This window comes from Lissotriton vulgaris, chromosome 4_1, assembly GCF_964263255.1.
Source record: "Lissotriton vulgaris chromosome 4_1, aLisVul1.2, whole genome shotgun sequence".
Taxonomy (NCBI): Eukaryota; Metazoa; Chordata; class Amphibia; order Caudata; family Salamandridae; genus Lissotriton; species Lissotriton vulgaris.
In genome coordinates, this window is record NC_141691.1 from 219,763,814 (window position 1) to 219,790,171 (window position 26,358).

The following is a 26,358-nucleotide window of genomic DNA, read 5'->3' on the forward strand; positions in this document are numbered from 1 at the left end:
CAAGAAGTGAGGGGGCGGAGCTGAGGGAGGCTGTGACAGAGAGAGCAGGCAAGGCAGGCGGCTGGGGGCATGTGCACGCGCTTTGAAGCTCATTGCGCATGCGCATTGACCTTAAATTTCTCGTGCACTGCAAGGAATCGCCACGATTCCTTGCAAGTTGGTTAAAGAGTGGATAAGCCCCCATAGTCTTGCAAGCTCGATGCGCATGCGCATCGACAGGCGAGACCTAAAAAACAGAGGCTGACTCAGACACAAGCAGTGTTAAAAGCTGGTAGCTGTAAGTAAAAAAATCCCCTGACACAATGCTGCCTATAGGTGGCTGGATTGTTAGTTTTGTATGAGCCTGTGTCACTTGAAGAAAGGTGGGTCTTGTGCACAGTTAATACCACGGTCAGTGTCTTTGGGTGGACGTTTATAAAAGAGTGTTTTGCTAGTAAAAACATTTTAAACATTTAATATTCACATAACATTACGTCAGTTGATTGAATGACAATTTTATTAAATGGAAGACGTTTTGTTACATATAAAAGCTACACTTATATGTCTAATAACGCTTCCTTCAAAAACGCATTTTGGTGAGCTCCGAGCAGAAAGAGGTATGTAGCTGAAGTAACAGTGGTAAAAGGCCCTGCAGAAAAAGTCCTCTATGGTTCTCAGACTTGCTGTCTCCTGTCTCCGTGTATTTTCCAAACTCATGCCTTTTGGCCTGATATATCCATTTAGTTAATTACTGCTTGAAGAAACGATAAAGGGGGACCGAGGGGGAAGACCTAAGGTGTTTAGCATTTGGAAATTAAAGTCTTGTCTAAAACACTAACCATACTAATTTCTTTTGGGTTACGAAGTGCATCTTACATTGCAACATGCTTCCTCAACTTTCAGCTCCGACATATTTTTCCTGGCTCGCTTTAAAATGCGTTACACTGTGATAGGATAATGGGTGAAGAACTACGTGCACGGCACAGTCCTTTACCCACAAGAGGCGAGGGGGGAGGAGGGGGGCAGTAGGGGAGGTGGGGGGAGGAGGGGAGGTGGGGGCAAACACAACAAACGACGTCAAAATAGCCAATGTCGAATCCTACTTGGCTGCCACCACAACCGTTACGGCTGCAACTCCGGCGCTCCAATGCTGACGGCGGCAGAAAGGATTATGAGCAAATTGCCTCTTCTATAAGATTTTACCGACAAAAGAAAATGTTTACTTTGGCAACTTTGTTGGCGCTTCTGCGCTTTTGTTGTTCTTTGTCAGATGTAATGGCCGAATTACAGACAGATCTTGGACAGCAGGAAGCAGGTATTGGACGGCGGCACGTAGTGGCGTGTGCGCGCACAGCCTATTATCGGGCATTGTTTGTTTTGCAGTCACTTTGGCAAATATCGCGGCGAGAATTACAAATATCGCGGCCATCGCGCTATTCAGCCGATTTCGCGATTTTTTCGTGAATCGCGAAATCCCGAAATGCTGGAGGGTCTGTATAATAATGCGCAAAGCTCGTGGCGAGAGTGGCCGGGTCTGTAATCGCCACACCCGCGGCATCGACCAGACCCAGGAGTGTAAGGGGCTGCAAAGTTTGTTGACAGAGCCTATGGAGCATTGAGCAGGACTTGTCGCCCCACTGGTAGACCCGGCTACGGGTGGCCAACCACGCCTCACGAGCCTCGTCTAATAAGACCGAGGAGTAAGATTGCTGCGCCTGCAGGAGCAGTCGCAGGGCGACATCATCTGCCGCCTCTCTGTGGCGAGCCTCAAGGTCTTCCACCCGCCCCGCAGCAGCAGCAATGCCCTCCAGCCGAGTCCGGCGAGCAGATGCACACCATGCAATATCAATACCCCGCAGAGTGGGCTTCATGGCCTCCCAGACGGTCACCGCGTCCACCCCCCCGGCAAGATTGTCCTGCCAGTATTGGGCGATTGCGCCACGAAGATGCCGGGAGTAGTCAGGGCGCTGCAGATGCCACGTGGACATCCGCCACCTGAAAGGTTGGCGCGCTTTATGCAGATCTATCTGGACTGCCACAGGGGAATGGTCGGAGAGCCCGCGAGGCCGAATCGCCGCCCCCTTCACTCTAGCAAGGAAGGCCCTCGGAACAAACACATAGTCCAGGCGCGAAAGGGAGCCATGGACCGCTGAGACGTACGTGTACTCGCGTCGCTCTGCATGCAAGTGCCTCCACACATCCGCCCATCCCAGACCATCCATCAGAGCCCCCAGCCGCGTGGGGGAGGACACTGGTGCCACCCCAGGCCTCCGCTGTCGGTCCATAGCCACATCCACCACATAGTTCCAGTCACCACCAATCACAGCCAGGGAGTCGGGGAGTTCAGTCCATAGGGCAAACAACCGCTCAGCCAAGGCCCATTGCAGGGGGGGGGGGGAGCATACACACAGCCAAACACCACAGGCTCCGCACCAATCTTCCCTTGAATAAACACAAAACGCCCCTGGGGGTCGAGCCACTGACGCTCGTGAGTGTATGCCAGCCGCCTATGAATAAGAATGGCCACCCCCCTGGAGCCCCTAGCAAACCCAGCATGGAACACCTGGTGGAAGCCAAAGCGCTGCAAACTCAGGGCTTTCGTACCCAGCATGTGCGTTTCTTGAAGAAGGAGCACATCCGCCAGGTCCCTCTTGGCCCAGCGAAGCACCGCCCCCCGTTTAATCTTGTCCAAGAGACCTCGGACATTCCAGCTAAGAACATGCATGGAAGCGCCAGAAGGCGCTAAACGGGGGACATCAACCATCATTACGACACACCCAGCCCCACAATCCCGCGCTCCCGGCCCAGGCCCCAGACCCCTCAATAGCATAGGTCAGAAAGATCACGTGCACCCCAGAAAACAGTACCCCAATACCCATTACCCCCAGAAAGCAAACCCCCCCAACGAGCCGTCTAACAACCCAAGACCCCCCACCCCCACCCCAATACCTCAAGAAACAATGAAGTATCTGTCGCGGCATACGGTACTTCAGGCCCAGAACAGAGTGCCGAAAGTCAGACATGCCAATGGATCCCAGACAACCCCCCATCACTAACCAAGCACACTCCCAAAAACACCCCCCAAACCCAACAGGAGGAGGCAGCCCTCAGTATCTGCCCCCCCCCCCCAAAGGTTAAGCACAATCAATAACATTGTACAATATAGTGCATTTGTTCACACGAGTCCCATACAGAAACCTAAGAGCTAGGTAATACTGCACCAGACGAAGTCCAAATCGGCAAGCAGCAGGTAGTCACCGCAGCCGGCAGCCACAATAGAAATGCAAAGAGCCAAAAGTCGGTGAGCAGTAGTCAAGGCCCCTTGCCAGAGTGATCCGTCTCCGGCTGTGTGTCCCCCAGGAGGGGGTCTCGAGACAAGGACCTCCGCCTCGAACGAGACTTGCGATGCCGCTTCCCTTTGGCCTGGTGGTCGTTCCGCTCCTGAGAAGAACTGCGTGAGGAGCCGGAGTGCAGCCCCGGTTGGACGTGTGGCCGGAGTCGGACAGCCTCGTCTGTCCAAGCAAAGACAGCCTCCGGGGAGTCAAAAAAGTGGGTCCTTGAGTTGTAGATGACGCGGAGGCGGGCCGGGTACAGCAATGAGTATTGAATTTTCAGGCCCGGAGCTTGGCCTTGGCCGCCAGAAAGGAATGTCACTGCTGCTGGACCAGCTTGGTATAGTCCGGGAAAATCATAATTTTGCAGTTATCAAACAGCAGGGTATCCTTGAGTCGTGCCTCCCGGAGGATGACGTCCCTGTCATGATAATTTAGGATCCGAGCTATGATCGGGCGAGGCCGCTCCCCAGCCGGCGGCTTCTGTGTCGAGGCGCGGTGGGCACGCTCCACCACAAAACAGCGCGACAGGGTATCCGGGGGTAGCCAGCTCTCCAGCCACCGGGTTAGGAAAACATCCATAGGCCCTTTCTCGCAGTCCTCCGGAAAGCCGACGAAACGCAGATTATTCCGCCATGCCCGCCCTTCGGCATCCTCCACACGGAGCGCCAGGCCCCGCTGCGTCTGCTCCAGGTCGGCAACTCTCCTCTTCAGTGCACCGACGTCGCCCTCCACCGTCGTGACCCTGGTCTCTGCCTCCGTAATGCGAGCGACCGCGTTGCGAAGGTCCTGGCGCAACAGCATCACATCGGCGCCCACCGCGCCGATCTTCGCATCCAACATATCACGGGATTGTGTGATGGCCGTCAGCAGCTCTGCATTGTCCGGGCCTGCCGCCTGACCCCCTCCGGTAGCCCCGGCACCACCCCTGGGGCCGGTGAACTTGTCGATGGGCCCCTTTGTGGCTGCAGTAAGACCGCCTTTGCCTCTCGTCATGGCCGCCGGCGGGGTAGTCCGGTGATAGGCACTCGCCACGGGTCACCCCGTGGGAGCAGGCAGCAGACGGGGCACGGGGCGTCCGCGGCACACCAGTCCCTCGGGTCCAGCTCGCCCCCAGCTCGTCAAGATATAGGCCAGTTCCAGGGGGGGGCACTCCACCAAGGCACAGGTATCACAAGGCAGGGGCCCAGGGCGGAATCGCCGGAATGGCGCCACCAGACCGTCCGCCCCAGGTGGCGCAGCCGACCCACGAGTCTGCTAGGGCAGGCCGATCGGGATACACCTCCGGTCCACACAACCAATTCGTCGGGACCACTCTCCACCGGGTAAGGCCCGCGGGCCCCCTGTCCCGCAGCAGAACAAAGAACAAAGGACGTACCCCGCCAATTGATGTGTTGGTCCATAATATGTATATAAATGTTTTCTACATCAGATCTAAAAGTGTATATATACAAAAAAATAAAAATACATATATATTAGCTAAAAACCTTCTCCTGCATATATTTGGATTGAGCTAATTTTGTCTTGTGCAGTGCCAATTCCTAGGTTTATCACCCCACATATATTGGGATCCCAGCTTCGGGACCAACACATCAATTGGCGGGGTATGTCCTTTGTTCTTTGTTCTGTTTTTCTCCCCCCACGACCTGCCTACATCCCAAAAGAAGCCCATTGGGGAACCCCCTTCTTTCACTTTTTCCCCTGTCCTGCAGCCGCAGCTCCAGCGATTCTGCTCCGGCGGTGCGGGCTGAAATGGATGACGCCCAGCCGGCTTCAGGGCTTCCCGGCGGGCAGGAGAAAAATCGAGGCCCCGGCTCACCACGCGGCAGGTAGGCCCAGCATGCACGGTCCCCAAAGGCCACGCCAGCGGAGGTCTGGGGCTCCAACAACCACACCACCGTATTCCGCCGGGCTCCAGCAAACTCCTGCACTAGTAAAGGCGAGGGAAGAGGGTGTAGGGCAAGGATAAATTAGCGGCTAAAGATCGGGCCGGCAGGAGCTCTACAGAGCCGCGTCCGCCATCTTCGCCCTCGAAGCTACGCCCCCCCCCCCCGGTTTATTTTTAAGGCTGCTTTTAAGCTCCCTCAGAGCCTTTGAGCAGTCTCTATCGAACCATCGTGGGTTACAGTGATTCCTTGTGGGCGTGCTAGTTTTTAATAACCCATCTATAAGGTCAGCAATCTGGCCAAATGCTTCTAGTAACCTTGGGCCTTGAACATCCAAATCTAAACAATTATCAATGGTAGGTTTGCCAGAGTCCATCAGGGATTTCTAAAAGGTTTCCCCGTCTATTTTGGACCACCTTAGTCTCCTACCCTGGTCTGTTACCTTCTCCCTACTTATACCTTGGTATCTACTTTTTGAGCCCGCCTGAAACAACAACCCCAAAACAAGGGGGTTGTGATCACTAAAACTGCTCCATTCAATCCCTACACTAGTGACTCTGTTTGTTAAAAATCTGGAAACCAAGATATAATCAATGATAGATGAGCATCCTCTGCCCTTAAATGTAAGTGGGAGGGTGCCATCCCTCTGCACACTCATCATATTGATAGTGTGCTCTAGATCGTAATTAAGCCGGAGCTTACTAAAAGCTGACCCATCCGGCGTGTGGGAGAAGTGCGGCCCCTTCTCTACAGGGCAATGAGTCCGTTCAGCATCTGTTGGGACCAGTGCCGGGCATAGGTGACAGTTAAAGTCTCCCATGACCAGCAAAGCAGGTACCTGTCCCTTTTTCCTGGGCTATAATTTCCTGACCCAGTCCTTCTTCCAACTCTCCTACAAATGAGGTGTGGACTCCCCCTGCCCCATTGTTATAAATATTGAAAACAGTGAGTCTTAGCCCCTTCCCGGTAAGACGTACTGCTTGTATAGCATGGGAGTTCCAATCTGGGGTGGACCAGCTGCCCGGAAGGTTTAAATCTACATAGATAGATAGTCCTCCCATGGCCCTTCCGATCTCGTTTTTTGCGCCGGGACAAAGAAACATTTATACCCCTGCATATGGAAGTTACTATTATCAAGGACCCATGTCTCCTGTAAGCTAATAACATGAAAGTTACTAATATAATCACGCCACTCTTTGTTGTTGAATTTAGCTGCCAGACCTGCTATATTCCAAGAGATGATTCTCAGTACCTCATTGGCCTGCTCTATTCCTCCATAAGATTCAGCTTGATTCACAATCTCCACCCGACCTGTTTCCAGGCCGTTTCTTCCCCCTGTGAGTTCAATGGCTGTAATCATGGGCGTGTCTGCCTCAGTCCTCCTAACACTACTAGGTGAAGTTTGTTGTACCAGGGGACTTTGCTGCTCCAGTTCCAGTATAGAGTCCGCTGTTTTTACAACTCCTAGGGGTACAGTTCCCATTCTGTTGGTGTATCTGCCTGTGTGTCAATCAACCCCCTCCAGTCCATTCAGGCAACTAAATCGATTGAAACTGTGGAAGGGTAACTCCGGGCGAGGAAAAGCTGGCCAAGCGTGAAAATCATAATCATAATGTCTGCCCCTCCGGGCAAACCTCGTCCAGTTTTCACCGTTATGATTGGGGTGCATTGGAATAGGGGGAAAAAAGAAAGACACATGGAGGGTCTGAATTGTTGATTCCAATGATCTGTTCTTCCCTCGGCATATGTGCGTAACAGTCCCAGCATCTCTGAAACTCACCAGTATGCAATCCCCTATAATAGATTTTTTTGATTTACCCACCCAAGGCACCCTTCTCACCATGATGATTTCGTTATTGAGATGTACCGGGAGTGGTCTATTCATGTTCAACCACTTGATTACCTTACTTTTCAGTGAGCAAAAGTTCTCAGCTTCGCCCACTTCAAGTGGGGGAACACCGGCCATGACTACCATAAAATCGTTTGCCTCTGGGGGGAGATTGGGCCTGCGTGGCCTAGGGGGAGGCTTCATTGGGAGTGGCAGAGCAGTACTACCAATAGTTGGTGTAGAGGGAGCTGGACCTACAGGTAAAGATGACCTATTAGGGTTAGGTGGCCGGGCTGTGACTGAGTTAATCGTGGGAGGTTGTGGAGGGGGAGCAACAGTGGTGACCTGGGGGGGGCTAAACTAACTGCCATATTAGAGGGCTTCTGGGGGACCTTGGGAGAGGGAATAGTCTTAGGAGATCTGCCCTGGGGGCCAAGCGAGGATTTCATACTATTTAATGTGGCCTCCAAAATGGTGAGTCTGATCTCAACCTTTTTGATACTCTCGCTAATTGGCAATAGTAATGACCTGAGCAGAAATTCGAGGTTTCCTAGCGGGACAACAGAGAGGGCGACATTGGTAGCAGTGTTTACCGTGGCATCTACCAAATCGGTAACAATGGTAACCTTTTCAGGAGGTGTTGAGAGTTCAACTTCCGCTAATCTCTCCGGGGGTGGGGCTGGTTTTGTTGTCCTCCCGAAATCAGAGTGGGGGATTTTTGTTTTAGCTTTTCCCTGAACCCCCCTCGACTTCCTCCTGCGTTTATTCGGTGGCGGCCCATATACCCCTTGCATAGAGGGTAGCTTGGGTTTAGCTTTCCTGGCTTTAATAGCCGGTGGGGGCTGGGAGATTAAATCAATAGTCGCAATACTTTGGCTGTTACAGGGGGTTAGGTTAATGATTGGGTCAGTCGGGTTGTTAGTGCAGTCCCTCAGCAGAAGTGGAACTTCATCCAATGAGGTTGGCTCCTCACTGAGTGACATAGAATTATCTCCGAGGGGCCTATTTTTCAAATTTTCTATAGAGCGTCTACGCTCTGCCCTGAGCTTAATCACTGTGCTTTCCTTATCCCCTTCTCCCGCCGCTCGAGGGAAATAATTATCTAGGGTCCTATTTTTTGCCCCTCCCGGCTTCATGGGAGTGCCCTCCCTAGCCGGAGAAGGCATAACTAACCGTGGTAGGTGAAGTACTAGGGAGAAATTTAGAAGGAAAAGAAACCAATGGTCGGGAAACAAACTAAAGAGAGTAGGCACAGCCTAATCCGGCCTCTGACGGCCTTAGACGGTCCCGCCCTTGTCCCGGGCTTCTCCCGCTCAGCGGGGCTCAGCTGTTTGTTTTATATGGTCTGTTGAAGAAGGGGGGGGGAGGAGCCTGCAGGGAGAGCTGCCCAGGTGGCTTCAATGAGGGCGGGCGGGCGGGCGCTCCTGGGACAGGTAGTCCTGCGCAGTGCTTTAAATGGAAAAAAATAAGTGCAGGTACTCACCAAAAGGAGCAGTGGGCGGAGTTAAGGGAGGAGCTAAGGTGGGACAAGGGGCGGGGTTCGCTTTTTGACTTTGCCATGGTTGTATGCGCAAAATCTGCACGCGTTATTGGAATGTTGGATGTATATGTCCATTAGTTATCTCACTAATAACTATATATATGGCACTTACTGATAAGTGTTTCTTACTACCCAAAGTAGCCTTTTTAGTATCTTTAAAATAAGAAAAGATTGAGGAAATAACAGTGAGGTTCTAAACATATGACTTCTTGTTTGCAGGTAGGCCCTTGCTGCAGGGTCATAACTCACTAAGCTATATTACAAGGATCTTAACTTTTGACCTGCAGGTAACACAAAGCTTTATGTAACAAAAACAGTAATGTTTTGATTTGTTCTGCATTCTGTCCATCAATTGTGTGTATTTTGCTCAGTTTGTACAGCAGACACTATAGGTTGTATTTATTTATCAAGATAACCATAAAGGAAATGTGATGTCATCAAATGTTATGCTGTAAAGAAAGGCGCAGCAAGATACTGTAAGGTGACCAGTAGAAGCTCCATATTTCTTTTGTGAGTTTGTATGCGTTTGGTATGTGTGCATGTTGTATGTGTGTGTCTAACGATGGAATGTGTGTGCTGTGTGTCCGTGCTTGTGGTTTTCGCAAGTTTTTGAGTGTGCATGCTTGGGCATGAATCTTTGGGGCATGTACATCTGTGCAGTATGCACTCATCTATGTGCATTATCATTTGTGTGCATGTATCCGTTACTGTGTTGTGTGCGTCAATACTGTGTTTGCCTATGGTGCTTGTCTATTTATGGAGTGTGTCTTTTATTTGTGCAACAGTGACATCGAGCATTTCATGAACATTTGTTTAAAAAAATAATAATGTAAGTAAAATTGAAGGGTATCCGAAGAGTGTATTTTTCCAAATGAGCTGTGTTCATTCCTGTTAATCATTCTAAAACAGCAGCCAGAGTTCAGTGCCTTCCTCCAACTTGTTTTCTCAACCAGGTATACAAACACTTTACCCTTATCCGTTATAAATAAAGACGTGCCTCGTCGTCCCTCTACGTGAGTGTACTCTGGAAAGAGTTACTGTTACTCGTATGAGGCATTATCATAGTTTACAGAATTAACACATTTCACAACAAGATACTGTTTTAGAATGAAGAGGGACTCTGGGAATATAAATCAAGTTGTAATGGCAGCCAGTGAAGCACTTGCTTAATAAAAGCGGAAGAACGGTGCCCCTTCCCCCGCTACCCATTTGATTTTTCAGCCCCTCTCAGCCCCACGGTGAAAAGAACAATGGATCCGATAACCACTCTGCAGACCCCCTCCCTCACCCGCTCTGAAGACTTCCAAAGCAGCTCACGCTGGTTCCTGGTGACAAGCACTCCCGTGTCTGTGATTAACTCCCTGCAGTGCTTGTTAAAGATGCTGCAGAGGTATCTCTGGAGGGATGACAGAAGCGCTGCCTGAGTTGAAGTCAGGTCCCATGAGTACTGGTACTCTCTTCCTTCTAGGAAAAGTGCCGGTACTCAAGGGGAGAAAAGGAAAAAGTGCCGTTACTCAGTACCGGTGAGTACCGGCCCATTTAAAGCACTGGTCCTGCGCCTCCGCCAGCTCGCAGCCCTGCAGGTTTTGGTGAAGCCCGTTCCAGTCCGCTTACAACAAAGTCAATAACTGCTTCCCAAGCGACGCGGGGCCCGCTCAGCGGGCACCGCTAGCTGCTGCCACACGAACAGAGGGGAGAAACAAAGGTCAGTTCCGCTACCTCCAACCGGGTGCTGCCGCGAAAATTGCTCTCAGGGTGAGTTATTCATTTTTTAAGTTATTGTTGGACTTGGTTCGCCTCAAAGAAAGAGGATGATTTGAGCACGTAAGGGGTTCTTATGGACTATGGGGGCGTGCCTATAGTCATGTGTACTCATGGGAAATTTGTTTTACTGTTATTTATGAAAATTTCCATTTTCATTGGCTGCTGTGTTTAATGCAGTAAAGATTGAGAAGCATAATCCTCGCCTCCGTGTCCTTAATAGAATTGAAAATTCTTTGCGCAAATTTTGATTGCCACCATTGCCTCGTGTAACTGACGTTTGTCCTTGTGGTGTTTTGAGTATCTGCCATTTAGTGCAGTATTATACCTCTACTTGTAATTTGTACGCTTTTGTAACTTACACACGTCACTTTTTTTTCCCTCTTGTAACGTATCGTTTGCTACCGCTTGTATTTTGTTTGCTCTGGATACATGCACAATTGACACTATTGCGTCCTTATGTAACGTAACGTTTGCTTTTGTAACATGCTCACTTGTAATTTCTTCTCATGTTTCACTATTGTTCTTATTGTGAAGCAAAGTCCGCGCTATATAAAACGCATAAATAAACAAGTAAATGTGCAATAATTTGGGGTAACTCACTTTCCAACACAACTGACCATTGAAGAGCAGAATAGGGTGGGTAGGTACACTAGGCGCCACGCCTCTGCTATAGTTACAAACCATTGGCTGCAAAGACGGAATTGTCCTCACCACTCCCCTTCGCACCAGCGCAGAATCCAAATATAGCCGCCTGTGACAATCCCGCTGGCACGTGTCTCAGCCAACATGGCTCCGCCCTTCTCCCAAACCAGCCCCGCCCCTTCGATCGGCAGGGTCCTCCCTCTAACTATCGTTCAGCAAATGCTATTTAGCACGCGGATACCATGAGGAGGGCAGGGGCGGGCAATTGAAGCGATACCATCGCTACCAAACACGCATGATGACGTTATAAACGGCGCCAGCCAATCAGAATGTAACGTCGCATAGAGCGAGTCACAGGGAGTCCAGAGCCGCCGTGCTTGCTACAGGGAGGCGGAGGAGGGGGGCGGCGAAGAGCATTATGAAAGAACCGGGCCAGAGCACTTCCGGTGGGTGACGGCACCATTAATGCCTGCTCACACAGTACAAATGTTGTAGTCACAGACCATCTGTCTTAAACAGGAGATGGTGATACAAGCCAATATGTTCACCCGGCATCAGGAGTTGTCTAACACCGTTCCCATAATGCATTGCAACCGGAAACGTAGCCATCTTTGAGGCTTTATTGACAATAACAAGGGTCCTGCAGCAGAGGGGAGCTGGTTGAGTGCAGGCAGTGGCAGGGTGTAATTGAAATGACTGATGTTATGGGGGGATAAGTGAACGAGACACAGTAGGCTTCCTTGGCCCCACGGGCCCACCTTACGCTGAGTAGGCTGGTTATCTCTGTGTGTGTTCATGTTTCCCACAGGTCTCTCTACCCCGCACCCCCCAGTACCGGAGGTCCGGCCTGAGGCCAGCGGTGCCTCTAAGAAGAGGAAGCTCAACAACAGTAGTGACAAGGAAGAGTGCGATCCCATCTCGTCTCCGCGACACACCGGATCCTCCGGTCCCCAGGTCAACCACATCCAGAAGCGGCTACGCTTTGAGGATTCGCTGGACTTTATCGGACTCGATGTGAAAATGGCAGAAGAGCCTTCTGTCGCCTCCTCTTCATGCGCCGCCCAGCAGCTGAAGAGCAAGAGCCTTCTCCTGTCCCCCGGTGGGCACCATGCCAATGGCCTCACCAAGTCCGCTACGGTCTCTAGCTTCGCCAGCAGCAAGCCTGGATCTGCCAAGAAGCTGGTGATAAAGAACTTCAAAGGTAAGACTGCTCCCAACAGGTGGATTGCCGGTCACTCACTTTTGATGGGTGGCAGGTACACAGCAGTGCTGAGGTTTCAGTTGGTGATAAACGCAAACCATGACACTTAACCTCAAGCGAGTTACCTGTTCTCTGACATATACATCGACCACGCGCCTTTCAAGACTTCTGCCTGTGAAAACAACTCTTCACTAACAAGTACTTGCATTACTAATCTGCACTAGCAGACGTGCCGTGTGGTTTGATCAAAATGTAATTATAAAACAAATGAAGTGAGGATTTTTACAACACAATTCTATAACATTTTCTTTTATGTTATTCCCCACATAATTAATTTAAAGAGCATGTTATCAATCGCTTAATTAACTTAGTACTTTACATAAGCAACCTGTAACAAAGGGTAAACAACCATACATGTTCTACCTGCAGTGGTCAACTGTTAATGTGTTTACATCTTCTACGGTGCTTGTGCAGCAGAAGGCGCGCGCCTCATTTAAACTTGAAGGCTCGAAGATAATTTGAAGCACGAGGTGGTTTTATTTGAGTGAATGAGGCGTGGTGACTGATTATTAGCACTTTGTATAATGTTTTCTTGAGTTTAATGAGGAAATGGAGACATACTTAAAACTACCCATATGTACCCTCTGAAAGATCTGTACTCTGTTGACACAATCCTACGTTCCACCCGCACATACATTCCCATTACCCTTAAGTAGTGGAAAGCTATACATTGTCATTTAATGCAAACATAAGTTAATTGTATTTGTGTGCACCTTATGTGTTGGTGGTAGCTAGCACATTAGATTATATTATCTCACCAATTGTTGAAACCGCGGTCGCATTTAAGCTTGACACACATCTGAAGTAGATTCATTGGTGCAATCAAGTATTTTACTGACCATATCGGTATCTCGCATCTTTATTCACACAAGGCTCAACGCCCATTGGACCGTCTCAAACCGGAAGTTTAAGATAACCTGCATACTATTGCATCTTTAATAAAACTGGATCAGTGGCCATGGCAGTACTTTCAAGTTACTGCTGACATTGACTTAGCTGCGCATTGCTCTTTATGAAATAATCTTTGGAAAGATAAGCTATAATCTCGTTTCTGTAGTGGAGCGTGGAAAAGTGCCTCAGTTTGGATATTTGTTCATAAAGAAAAAATTGTACTGCGATCATGCATGTATTGTTGTGGTGGATGTTGAAGATCTGGAGCCATATTATAATACTTTACTGGATGGAATTATAACAGAGTTCTTGGGTTATTCTTTATCATTGGGGCTGTTAATATTAATTTAGATACTGTATATAGCAGACGATTACATATGGCCCATTTAACCATCTTTTTGATTTAAAAAAAAAGTTATCACGTTTTGTGTTTGCAATGAGTTCTTTTCTCTCAGTTGGGTTTATGTTATCCTCAGGGCTGCTCAGCCGTACTCTAACTTAGAAAGCCTGAGGAAGATTTCATGGATACATGGTCTAAGTTGGTTGATGGAAAATACTGTTGGAACAAAATGTGTCAAGAAAATGCTAGAATTTATGAACAAGAGACTTGGCTGTCTGGGTCCACGCTTACTTTTAATTGTTTCCTACAAAACTGTGCGAGGCCCAATTTATTTAAAAAACATATTTTTATTCAACAACGCAGAAAAGTAGCAATACATTAGTGATACAGATTAAAAAGAGGATTTTTGACCAGTTGTTTACATTATTTTCTTTTTGTTGTTTGATAAGGTATTACCTTACGGATATCGTACTCCGCTCACATCTCCAAGAAGCCCCGCCATGGAGCCCAGATTTATCCCCATTTTTTAGGACATCCCCAACTTTGGTATATTGTACGGTCCGCTAGCCAGCACCAGTCTGTCAGTCTGCCAGACCCTTACTTGTGGGAGTTCCCTTGCTACCCAGCCCCTGGTCAAGTTACGCTTAGCCGTGACCACACCTGTCAGCGCCAGCCATATTTTGGTGTATCTAGGCCAGTCCTCTTGCCCAGTTATCTGTAGTAGGAACTATTGTGGCTCCATAGGGATAGTCAGCCCAGTTACCTGTGACATAGTGTCTCTAACTCTGCCCTAATAGTTTCTTTGCACTCCCAAATAAGATGATAGAATGTGCTCTCCGTCCGCACCCTCTATGGCATAGTGCTGAGTCTGCCTTGCCTAGTCGGTGCAACAGTCCGCGGTAACTGTATACTGTATGTAGGACCTTCAGTTGAATTAAGCGGAAACAAGAGCTTATTGCAACTTCTCTGGGGCTCTAGAGGGCCTCCACCCAAACTGAACCCCCCTTTGTGCCTATGTCCACATCCCACGCGGATCGCAACGATCCCATGGGGTACGGAGCATTATTCACTTGTTTTTTTATATATTGAGAGAGCCTGCTTTACTAGGGGATCTGTCAACAGTCTGTCCTTTAGAGGGTACGCTCTGCCAGTTCCCCCCTCCCTGATGTGTCTCTGTTACAAGTGGCTAAGCTGCAGGTAGTGCAGCCACTCTCCCGGGCCCATCTTACATTCTTGTTGGAGGACCTGAAATGTCACGAAGGCCCGGCCTCTCCAGATATCTCCCAATTTTTCCAGCCCCAGTAGTTCCCATTTGGTAAAGCTCCTTAATTTGCTCACCTCCACCAGTTGGTCCCCTGTCCACAGGGGGGTCCTCTCTGTTAGTCTGTCTTTCTAGCCCTGTTATTTCACCCCTTCCTACCATATTTTGGTCACTGTTTGTGGCGGCAGGTCCTTGTGTCCCTTTTTACTGTAAAGCAGGGTGCCATTCCCCGGTTTCCCATATTTAATCCGTCTACGTCAGATGCCAGCTACATCCGATCACTAAACGCCCAGACATTGACCACGACCAGCTGAGATTCCCAATAGTATAATTTCACATCTGGGATCGCCAATCCTCATCATAGGCCCCTTTGCAGTTTAGGGAGCGCTATTCGTGATACCTCTCCAGTCCACAGCAAGGAGTGCAGTTCCTCCTCTATTAAGTGGAAGAATTGCATCGGAATCCAGTAGAGGGTATTCTGCAAGGCATACAGCTGCAGTGGGAGTGTCATCATTTTGAATTGTACCGCTCGGCCCATCAAGTTCAGCGTCAGTACCTTCCATCTCTGGGCACCCCGCCAAAATCTGGTCAGCTGGGCCAACAGGTTCTTGTCATAAAAACTTTGCGGATTTCTCGTTATTTGTATCCCCAGATACTTGAACCAGCTAACTCCACAGGTACTCTGCATCTGGAGGTTAATTGTGGGACGCCCCCTGCCAACGGGAACAGTGAGGACTTTTCTCAATTATTGCGATAGCCAGAGAAATCGCCAAAAATGCAAAATATTTGCAGAATTCTGTCTACTGAATTTCGCAGATGCTGTACATATAGCAGGATATCATCCGCATATAGGGATATACAGTCTTCACACTCATCACCGATTGGGATAACCCATATTAGTGGTTTTTGACGGATCCACGCACCAATGGCCCAGAGCAAATAAAATCACGGATAAAGGACATCCCTGCCTGGTCCCTTTCTGCAGGGGAATTCTCTGGGAGGCCCAATTTAAAGACCCCTGACGTCTGACAGGATGCCTATTGACATTGGTTTCTACAAAATTGTCAAACAAATCACAAGTGTATAAACAAAATGTGAATGGCTGTTAGCAACTCTATGATACCTTTATCCCAATACTGTTAATTATGATCTAGTATTGGTAGTAAATGTATATGTGATTGGGCTCTCAAGCAACAAAATAAAGAATAGGTTCCACGACTGTATCTCATATCTGTGTGCCATTCATGCCCGATCGTGGGTGATTTTTAAATGCGCTTACATCCTGCAAGTACTGATATAGATCTGGCAGATATGCCCGGAGGCTTGCAATATACAGTCTGTACAATTTCCTAGTTGTGTAGTGTGGAAAGTGGCTAATACAATTCAACAGGTTATAGCCAAATTGGATTTTATCTGTTTAAATGGGAGATCTCCAGGCGATATGCAAGCCAGTTAAACTTTCCCAATGAACAATTTGCAACGGTCCGTGGCTGTCTATATTCAGATATGGTTCTATGAACTTTTTAACAATTTTAAGATTCTGCCAGTAGAAGGAATTGATTACTGGCCCCTATACATGGGGTTACAACTTGGATTCCTGGTGGTTTTATTACAGAGTAAGTTCAAATTCCAGCAAAAACATACAAAATGACATCATGCATGGGCTGGTTTGGTTCTTAATGTCAAAATGTAAAAAAAAGAAACAATTAAGGAAAGTAATGGAATTTAAAGAGGGTGGGGGGGCAGGAATAAATCCTGAAAGGGAAGCCAGTATTCATAAAATACAAGCAGAGTGTGGTAAATTAATTAAGGAGAAGGGAAAGTATTACAGAACAATTTGAGATATGATGTTGTCTGTAGTAGCTTCAAAAGACATGGATACATTTTGGGAGCTGGTGCAGGAAGGAGGGAATAAAAGTAAAAAAAAACCTCTGAATTTCAAAATCTTGGAAGAAACCTGGGTTGACTATCTACTGAAGCTGTATTCGGTAAAAAGCAAGGTAGTATATGGAGACTGGGTGGGCCCGGATGAGGATTTGCTATATTATACATTTCTGTCTGAAATAAGATAAAGAAAATAACTAGTATAAATCTTACGAGAGCTTCAATCACGATTGATCGGCCACCTTTTTGCATATTTCCTTTGTTAGCTTCTTGAAGAAAGGGAAATAGTCAGTTGGGAGTCATTATTAAACCAATTTATTTAAAAAAGTGACACATTTAACCCCCAAAACTATTGCAAGGTCAGTTTAATTGATGCTGGGACAAAGTTATATGCCAAACAGATCCTCCTGTATTTAAAGAATTGTACTGAGGATAACACCTTAATCCCTATCGAACAAGGTTGATTTAAGGCCAAACATTCTGCTATTGATCATTGCTTTAGTCTTTGGGCCAAAAAGTAATTGAAATAAGAGGGAAGTTGATCTGCTGTTTTGTAGTTTTTTGTTCCGCTATTAATCTGATTAATAGGAACATACTTGGCATAAAAATGGCCGGGATGGGTATGCCTAAGTGTCCTCTTACCATACTGAAATAACTATATCATGGAAATTGGGAACAGAGCGGAGCTAGATTTTAAATGATTCCTCTGAAGGAATATCAGTATAAATAACGACCTCCAGCAGGATTGTGTTCTGGTTCCTATGCCAATTGCACTGTACTTGGCCGATCTCCCACTTGTTTAAGCATGTCACCCCCCACCCCCCTGCCCCCCAAGGATGAGTGGTTGCCATATTCCATGTCTATTATATGCTGATGTCTGTGTTGTCCTATATGTGACCCAGGTGGGTCTCCGAAGGAATGTTGGCCGTCTCTAATAATTATTGCAAGGCAAATTATTCAATAATAAAGAGGGACAAAAACTGAGCTGATGAGCCTTTACATACAAATTTCTGGGAATGACGTTTTCACATAACTTGCTTTGGAACTCACATTTAAACTGCTTTGAAAGTAGAAGCATGTACTTCTGGGAGGGTTGAACGAGTTTGTCAGAGAATCATATTTCCACTATTATCACATTACGATTTTGGCTGAGATTGCAAGCATGTTAGATAGATGTCCCAATTTTGCATGGATGAAATCTCCTATAGTGAATTGCGGTGGGGGAAGAGATACGAGATATTGGTTAAAGGATGTGCCCTCCTCGTTAAATCTAGAACATTTCAGTAGTGAGGTATCTAAATTACAGTAAAAACTAAGCTAATGGAAAAAGCCGATACAAAGTCCAGAGAAGGATTTGAGTTGCGTCAATATGAAAAGCTCGGCTCTGCACTTACTAAATTCTTGTCAGGAAGCAACACACTTTGTGTATCGCTTAGAAATTTCAAACCCAATCTGGCCTACAGAGATTTTAAAGTTTTGGGTAGGGTTAACTCCTGGCTTCTCTTCCTCCCTGTGATGTGGGGATTGATGGATGCAGAAGATTTCTGTGAGTGTGGGTTAAATGCTAAATGTTCCAGTATGCATATTTTAATAGATTTTTAAAAACATGTTATGCTGTAGTATATAAAGCTATTGTATTGCATGCAATTTTTAGACATTTCTAATACAATTGTAAGAATTTTGGAAGATTTTTTAGAAGATGTAAGCAAGTGAAATCAATAGGGGGGCAGGAATGGTTTACATTAAGAAGAACTGCTTATTTCGCAAGTATTTGGTGTTTGATAAATGTATTTTATGAGTAATTTTTTGTAGGTAGTTATATATTTATAATTCCTGTGTAGAATTATATTTGCGAATTTTAATAGTTTTTAGTATTTGATCTACTGTACATAAGAAGTTGCTGTATGTCAGATACATTTTGGTTTACCTGACTACGATCCAAATAAACGTGATATTTTTCTTTCTCTCGGTCCGTCCAACTTAAAAGGAGGTTAATGTTCATCTCTTTAAAGATTAAATGATGACAAAGTAAACATTAATTTCTGCTCCCAGTACTGTTTCCCACCCAATTACATTTTTATCTCTCATTTCGTATCTATCTTTTATTTTGATCCCGTACAGTATCCTGCAGTCATTATTTCTGTTTATGCTACACAAATAGATACATAATGCAAGTTTTATGGAATTAGTTCTAATCAGTGATCTTAAACAGGTGTTTGCAAAACCATATTCTGTGAAGTACTATGCACTGATGTTGGAAGTGCTCATTAGAATTGGCAAATACTAATTATTCTTTTTGTCTTAGTAACTGGGAGATAACGTTGAGGCTGTTCGTAGGGATACAGCAATAGTCTGCTGCTAAGTGTCTGTTTTTAAACCTTGCTTGTCTTTATTCTTGTAGCACTTTCGTGCGTAAAAGTTGATTGTGATAAACCTATACATGTAATGAGCACATTTTTCATTATAGATCGTTCCTGCAGGTACACTAATCTAAGCTGGTAACTGTCATTAATGAAAAGTATGTCTGCTTTTTTTTCAATAAATAGTGAAGGTCATCACTTGTTTTTCACATGCCAAGTGAACCAATTGGTCCATACACCGCCAGGATACTCCCAAGTAACAGAGCGCGTTATAAAATGGTTTATACATACATATACATACACCCTTAAGGAGGGTAACTGGTTCTGTTCACCACAGTGCAGAAAGTGATACATTCTGATATCATGTCATAGTGCTAATCAAAATGCTAAGGATAATAACAGTCTTGTTTTTGTAGAAGGTCTCTTCTGTGGTCTCCTTGGCCTACACCCTCTATTACAATGTAATTTTGTTTTCTGACACCTGATGTTGACTTCAATCGACCACGAATAAGCTTAACGTTAAATTTATTTATACTTGTCAGAATAGAAAAGCTACCCACTATCTATTTTGGAAGCAAAAACACTGGTATACTATGTAATGTGCCCTTTATACAGAGATTTTGCATGGATTTAAAAGACTGGCAACTGGGTCGTAATGTATTATTTAAAGGCTTGAAAACATTAAAACTAACTATGGGTTAGCAAAGGGTAAAATCTGGTAAAAACAGATGATTTGTTGAGCATTGAAAGAGGTGTGTCTTATTGTGTTTTCGGGGTTGGCTTTGCTTTTTGCTGCCCCTTCTCAGTTCTCCCTCTGCTGGAATACCACAAATAATTGTTTGTAAAACTTACATCTGTAGCAAATGTTCATGCATAAAACTGCCTTTTAATGCTTAAATAAAGAATGACCCTCTGGTAGGTTAGGGTTCCAGGGGCAGGGAAAAATATCTATAGAAACAACAACCTCTGATTCAATTTTTCTTCTGATAATACATCTCAAAAATATATATACAGATGTACGGCTCGGAGCGACTTTGTCTGCTTTTATTCTTTCAACACATGTTATGTTATGTTAATGGTTTTTGTACCGCGCACAGCTGCCCCAGCAAAGGGGCGTCCTGGCGCCAAGGAAGGTATACACAACATCACAAAATGCAACAGAATCAGGGATTTTTATTAAAAAGAAAGGTTTTGATGGCACGTCTGAACTGGAATAAATCTTCCAGAGCTCGAATTTCACTGGGAAGAGAGTTCCATAATTTGGCGGCAACTACTCGGAAGGAGCGGCCTCCAATCCTGCTCAGCAGAAAGCGTGGAACAACGGACAAATTCTGGCCCATCGATCTCAAGGATCGAGAGGGAACATATGGGGTCAGTAAGTTCATCAGAATAGGTGGGGCCGTGCCTTTCAAAATTTTAAAAGCCAGGCAGAGCACCTTAAACTCGATCCGCCGAGCAACAGGCAACCAATGGAGTGTTTGCAATGCTTTGGACACTGAACAACGTCTGGGCAACCCTAATATCGCTCTTGCGGCGGCATTCTGCACTCGTTGCAGCCGCATAAGTTCTGCCTTGTTCGTACCTGCTAGCAGAGCACTGGCATAATCTATCCTGGATAGTACGGAGGCCTGGACCCCAAGCTGTCTAGTGGGGGCATCGAAAAATTTAAGCACCGGCCTGATACCCCTGATTATGCCAAAACAGGAGGCAGCCACCCTCTTAGTCTGGCAGGTAAAACTAAGTGTAGAGTTCAGCCAGACCCCGAGATTTTTTATCTCCATAGCAGGAGAAGGGATCATTCCTAGCTCGGGGGGCCACCAGTTGTCATTCCACCATCCGGGTTGCTTACCAACCACCATCACCTCTGTCTTCTTTGTGTTCAATTGGAGACAATTTTGGTTCATCCAATTGGCCACCGCACGTAGGCCCTCACAGAAGTTGAGGGCGTCCACAGCATGATTAGGCAAAATACTAGGTATATTTTGTATGTAAGACATTTGTACATCCCTATAATCGGACATTACATCCCGAATGTTTCAAACATAAGTCTCATGAGAAACAGAAATTATATTTATATGTATTAAAAAAAAAACTCATCCTCTCACACACATACCACATGCTCCCTCATTCCTCCAATCAAACACTCCTCTTCATACGTTTTTCCTGTTGATTAAAGGGTCTTTGTACTATATCAATATCGCTATTACTACATACATTGATATTGTACAACTGTAGACTGTATTCATTTTATAAGTTTCATATTTTCCTTTTTAGACAGGATACAATTCTGTTCATCCAATTTTTTTTTTTTACTGTGGAGTACTGCAATAATATCAACGCGTATTTCTGCGTGAAGCGCCTTCATCAGGTCCGCCATATTTTTATAGAGCTCACTCTATAGTAGAGTGACCAGTTAGAAATGGAATATGTTACTAAAAGGTTTTGTAATTTAAAAAGCTTAATTATTAGTTTCAGTATGCTCCAAGGAATTCTTGCCCAGACCTAAATAATATTGCTGCCTGCTTTCCTACTCACATGTTCATTAAGAGGGTAAGACAGTCAGTCAGTCAATCGTGATCTGAAATGGAATACCTTGTATTTGATGGCTTTGACCCCCTTAATATATTCACTGCCACCGTGATCAATCTTTCCGTCCGTTTGCAACAAGCAAATCAAGTGCAGGTATTTGTGTTACGCATTAGCTGAAGTAGAATTGAACGGTAGACCAGGGTTGTTGTCGCTTTTAAAATAACCCTTTAATTCATTCTCACACTGCAGTTGGCCTGTTTTGAGACCCAAGAGTCCTTAGATTACCTGATTGCCTTGACCAGTGCCTTTGCTCAAAACTGGAAGCCCCATTAGCTTGGCGGTGTTCTGAAATTTAGTGACTTTGAACGGTTGAGTTGGTGTAACAACTGTTGTTGTGTTTTTTTGTTCATTCCTAAGGAGTGTTGATGATCCTCTGTTGCCATCTCACACCTCTGAATTGAATATGGGCAAGCTTTGTGTTATAACCAGTTTAAAGGAGTGTTTTAGAGATGTTTGAGAACTGCATTTCTTTTTTTCTTCAGAGTTTTATATAGTGCAAACTTGACCCAAAGGTATTGGTGCGCTTTACATGAACACTTGTTGCGTCAAACTAGGACACATTCACTTATGTTAGGCACAAAAGATTAAGTGATTTGCCCAGAATCACAGGATGTTGTGTTATTGCCGAGACTCGGACCTGGTTCCCCAGATTTGAGATCGACCAGCCTAGCCGTTAGGCCACAATCTAACCCGTCTTTCACATTAATCAGTCTTCAATCCTTGGAGGCTGATATACATGTTGGACACTTACTGGAGAGTGGTGAAGCCGAGATTTCCCACTGGGATATTAGTGCACATTTTTGTGTGACGGTGGGACTGTGAAATATGGTTACACCAATTGCAAGCATAGAGTGCCACATTTGAGCAAATACATTCCTTCACTAGTAGCCCCTGTCCTGTCGCTGTACACATGATGAAACTTACAGCATTTTGAACTAGCTGAAAACGGTCCTTGAGTTCTACAAAGATGAGCAGAGAGTTTGTAAATACTCACGCTATAGCACCACATTCTTTCTTATTAACACTGGATGTTATATTGATTACACAATGGAGCTTCCAAAACTGGTCTTTAAATGTGTCCTTGACTTTGGCTAAAAAGGTGCTGTTCCCTTCAGAATGATTCATTTTCTTCTGGTTCTTTGTAATATGATGTGTGAAAGTAGGGATATCCAGTTAGAAGAAAAGTTGCCTTCCTTTAGCTTACACTTAGTTGACTTGTTGTCAGCTTTGAGCAGGAGCCATCTGTTTTCCATACAGATTTCATTACACCAGGGCATTTCTGTAGATATAATGCTTACACTAGTGTACACATATTTTTCTTGAAGATTTTACTCTCCTTTTGATTTCCCCCCCTTTAAAAGTTGACTTTGTGATAATTGGTGTGAAAGAATGTGGTCTGAAAGTATATTTGCAAGGTCCCTTAAGGAGAGAGTTGTTGTGTAAAGAAGTGCCCCAAATGTATTAATACGTTTCGAATTGGTAATTGAACGTGCATGTGCCCTGCTTGCATTCGTCAATTCTTAAGAGATGGTCTTAGGAGGAGGGCTGCACTCTAGATTACATTCTTTGGAGCTGAAGACCTATAGGACATGCATCGGTGAACAATTATCTCACTCTAATGAACGGGTCATGTGGCTATCCGTTAACCTGGCCACATTACATGACACAGCTGATATCTTCCTAATAACGAAAGACAAAGGAGGGAGACATCTGTAGCAGTGACTAAGAAACAACCAGCTCTACTGAAGAGTCTAAACAACGTCTTGGGCTATGTCGTGGTTAGAAGTGGTATACAAAATAGTGATGGCTGGGTTGCTAGAATGAATCTCCGGTACTGTTAATTACTCTGGGCGGCAGCCCAGTCCATCATTAGTTTGGACACCATGCCACCTGAGTTTGGTCTCAGCCATATACAAATCTGTCTTGAATCTGCTCTAGTACGAACAGTCCTTTCTGAACTGCGAAAACCGATGGATTAGGATGCAGCTCTAGTGATTGCCAGTGGCTGAGATTAATTCATGCATTTCATCCATTGCCTTATTGTTTTTGCGTTTGATGCCCAAAGTGTGCCAGGTTTGCCCAGACGTTCTACCATTGGAACTAAGCAATACCTGCCCGAAGAGCCCTAATAAGGGGGAAACAGGTCCGGACTTGCTTGTGTTCCAGTTCATGCTGAACCTGGCTTGGCAGTTTGGGCTGGACTGTTCCCATGAGGAGCAGGGTTAAGACTGATTTTCATATGGCTGGGTCCTAACAGTTGGTACGTTGAGCGAAAAACAATGGTTTGGGATGCGACCCGAGTGAGTGCCAGTGGCTGAGATTTATTCAAACATTCCATCCATCACATGTTTTTGTAGTTGGTGGTAGTGCTGAATCTTCATATTTAGGTTATATGCACTTTGTATAAATTTTCTAAAAATAAGATTGTTTGCATTGGTGCACAATTATGCCTTAGAAATAGTTTGTCGTTATGATTTCTGAGGAATTTAGTAATGGGCGTATAATAAGATTTTTATTTACTGTAATCATTGTATGAATTAATTTATTTCTGATGCTTTTTCTGTCCACTCTAATCTAATTGGGTTCTCTGTGGACACAGCATTCGCATTATGTATATACATCTGCAGCATAGACAATGGCCATAAAAATATTCTGCGTTCAGTCTGCATTCATTCTGTACCAAGGTGGGATACATGTCCTTTCCAGTTATGGCTCTCAGTGCTGCACCTCCTCAATGCTTTGTGGCTCTCTGATTTTCCCCATGGCTCTCTGTACCTCCTTAAGGGTCTGTATCTTGTTGTGGCTCTCTGTACCCCCTTCTAACTCTGTGTGCCCTTTTAAAGCTTTCTCGGACTCTTTGGGTAGTGTGCCTCCTTCCGGTTCTACATACTTTCGTACACCGCCTTGTACACCTTGTGTCTGTTTGTTCCACCCTCTACCTCTCTCTGCCTCACACGAAAGGCCACCAGAGCCTCCTTTCAATTTGTGCCCATTTTAGCCTCATTATGGGATGGTTCTGCCTCATTATGTCACATTTTGCTAAATGTGTAATCCTTCTACCTCATTAATGATGTGCCTCGTTGTGGATTCCGCCGTAATTATGAGTCTTTCCCTAGAATGGCTTCTAAATCGGTATAGACTTTTTTAGGTCTCGCCTGTCGATGCGCATGCGCATCGAGCAAGCGAGACTATGGGGGCTTATCCACTCTTTATCCAACTTGCAAGGAATCGTGGCGATTCCTTGCAGTGCCCGTGACTTTTAAGCTCAATGCGCATGCGCATTGAGCTTAAAAGCGCGTGCACATGCCCCCAGCCGCCTGCCTTGCCTACTCTCCCGCCCCCTCACTTCTTGATTGCACGGCCGCTAGGCCGTGCCTCCCCTACTCTCCTCCCCTCGCCGTCTGTTCCCGCACTCCTCCCACACCCCCGCTCCGCCCCCTCCCCTGCCTGCCATGTCGCGTCGATGTAGATCGCTCTGACATCTTCCGGTAAAATTCGCGCCTGCCTTGCCTACTCTCCCGCCCCCTCACTTCTTGTTTTCTTTCCCTTGTAGCCGGACTGCCCGCACTTTCACCCGCTCCTCCTGTCTTTGGTGCGTAGACTTGCGGGGGATTATATGTGGTCTGCATTCAGTGAGCTCTGCAGTCTGATTAGTCACCGGTTCGCGCTCACCTTGTGTCTTGCGCCTTTTCTCTTACTAGCTGAGTGTTAGACAGTGTTGGGCAGGCAGCTGTCTGCTTTCAGTGTATGTGGAGGGGGTCAGATTGCGTCTCAACGCATCACCCCTCGAACCCCTCGAATTGGTTTTGATTTCGTTGTCGCCATTTTTTCTTCACTTGTACCTGTCTCGCTTCGCTGTTAAAAGTTTGTTAATCTCCTTCCTGAGGGTGCCTAGCATCTCGGCGAGGGCAGCATCCCTCAGTCCGATGGTTCCGTCGCCTGTATCTTCGAGACAAAGCCTTGCATAGGCTGGATCGATGCCCTGTCAGGCCATGGTACACTGGCTTGGCGTGTGACCGCTGAACTTATCAGACTATCCCATGTCACCCAGGCCGGGGCACTATATCACAGCCCGGTTTAGGCTTTCGCAATCCACTATTATGTAGCGCTGTATTACAAATTCTGGACTAGAGGACCACAGCTCCCAAAATGCATTGCACCAATAAATGGCTATCCAGACAGGAATTTGGTGTACCGTATGAAGCAGACTCCTCCGATAACATCTAATGCTGTGCAGTGGATTGCAAAGCAGCCTGGCCTTCTTTCTACCCAATGTCTTTTTTCCACCACTACTTCTGGTCTCTCTATCTCGCTTTTGCTGTTTTTTCTAATCATCCCTTCTCTCTTCATTTGCCACTGTTTTCATATTGCACTCTTCTTCCGGGTTGCTCCGTTTGCTACTCTTCTTTCTCTTGTTGTGAGTAAAACTTTGGCTTGAACTCTCAAACTGAGCCCCTGTATCCTTCACCTGCAGCAGTTAAGCACTGGTAAAAGCTATAAGCCCGGCCCAGTTACTGCGTTCATCACACCACTGCCGCCCAGTAGATTTTTCCATTGCATTTATGTTTAGCAAGCCTTTAGTAATCATTTTTGTTTCCAGAAAATTGAGGGTATGTTTTAGAGGACGCAACAATAGAACATTTGAAAATGCCTGCTACACATATAGTAAATTTTGCCATGAGTTGAAAAATTGCCAGTTGTAAACTGTGGGAATTCCACTCTGCTGGACATGCTATTGTTACTGCCAAGAAGCAGTGGTAAAGCCATCGAAACAAAAGTGGAGGCGAATATGACATATATG

At 46.0% G+C, this 26,358-nt stretch overlaps 1 protein-coding gene across 1 annotated transcript in view; it reads left to right on the plus strand.

Annotated features, from left to right (window-relative positions):
• Positions 1 to 11,299: 11,299 nt before the first annotated feature.
• CUL4B (cullin 4B) overlaps positions 11,300 to 26,358 on the plus strand; it is a 938,104-nt gene continuing 923,045 nt past the window's right edge. Inside the window, exons 1-2 of the mRNA XM_086918515.1 lie at positions 11,300 to 11,417; positions 11,780 to 12,172. Of these exons, the coding sequence (XP_086774641.1) occupies positions 11,390 to 11,417; positions 11,780 to 12,172 (421 nt within the window). The 5' untranslated portion in view covers positions 11,300 to 11,389. The remainder of the gene's footprint in view (positions 11,418 to 11,779; positions 12,173 to 26,358) is intronic.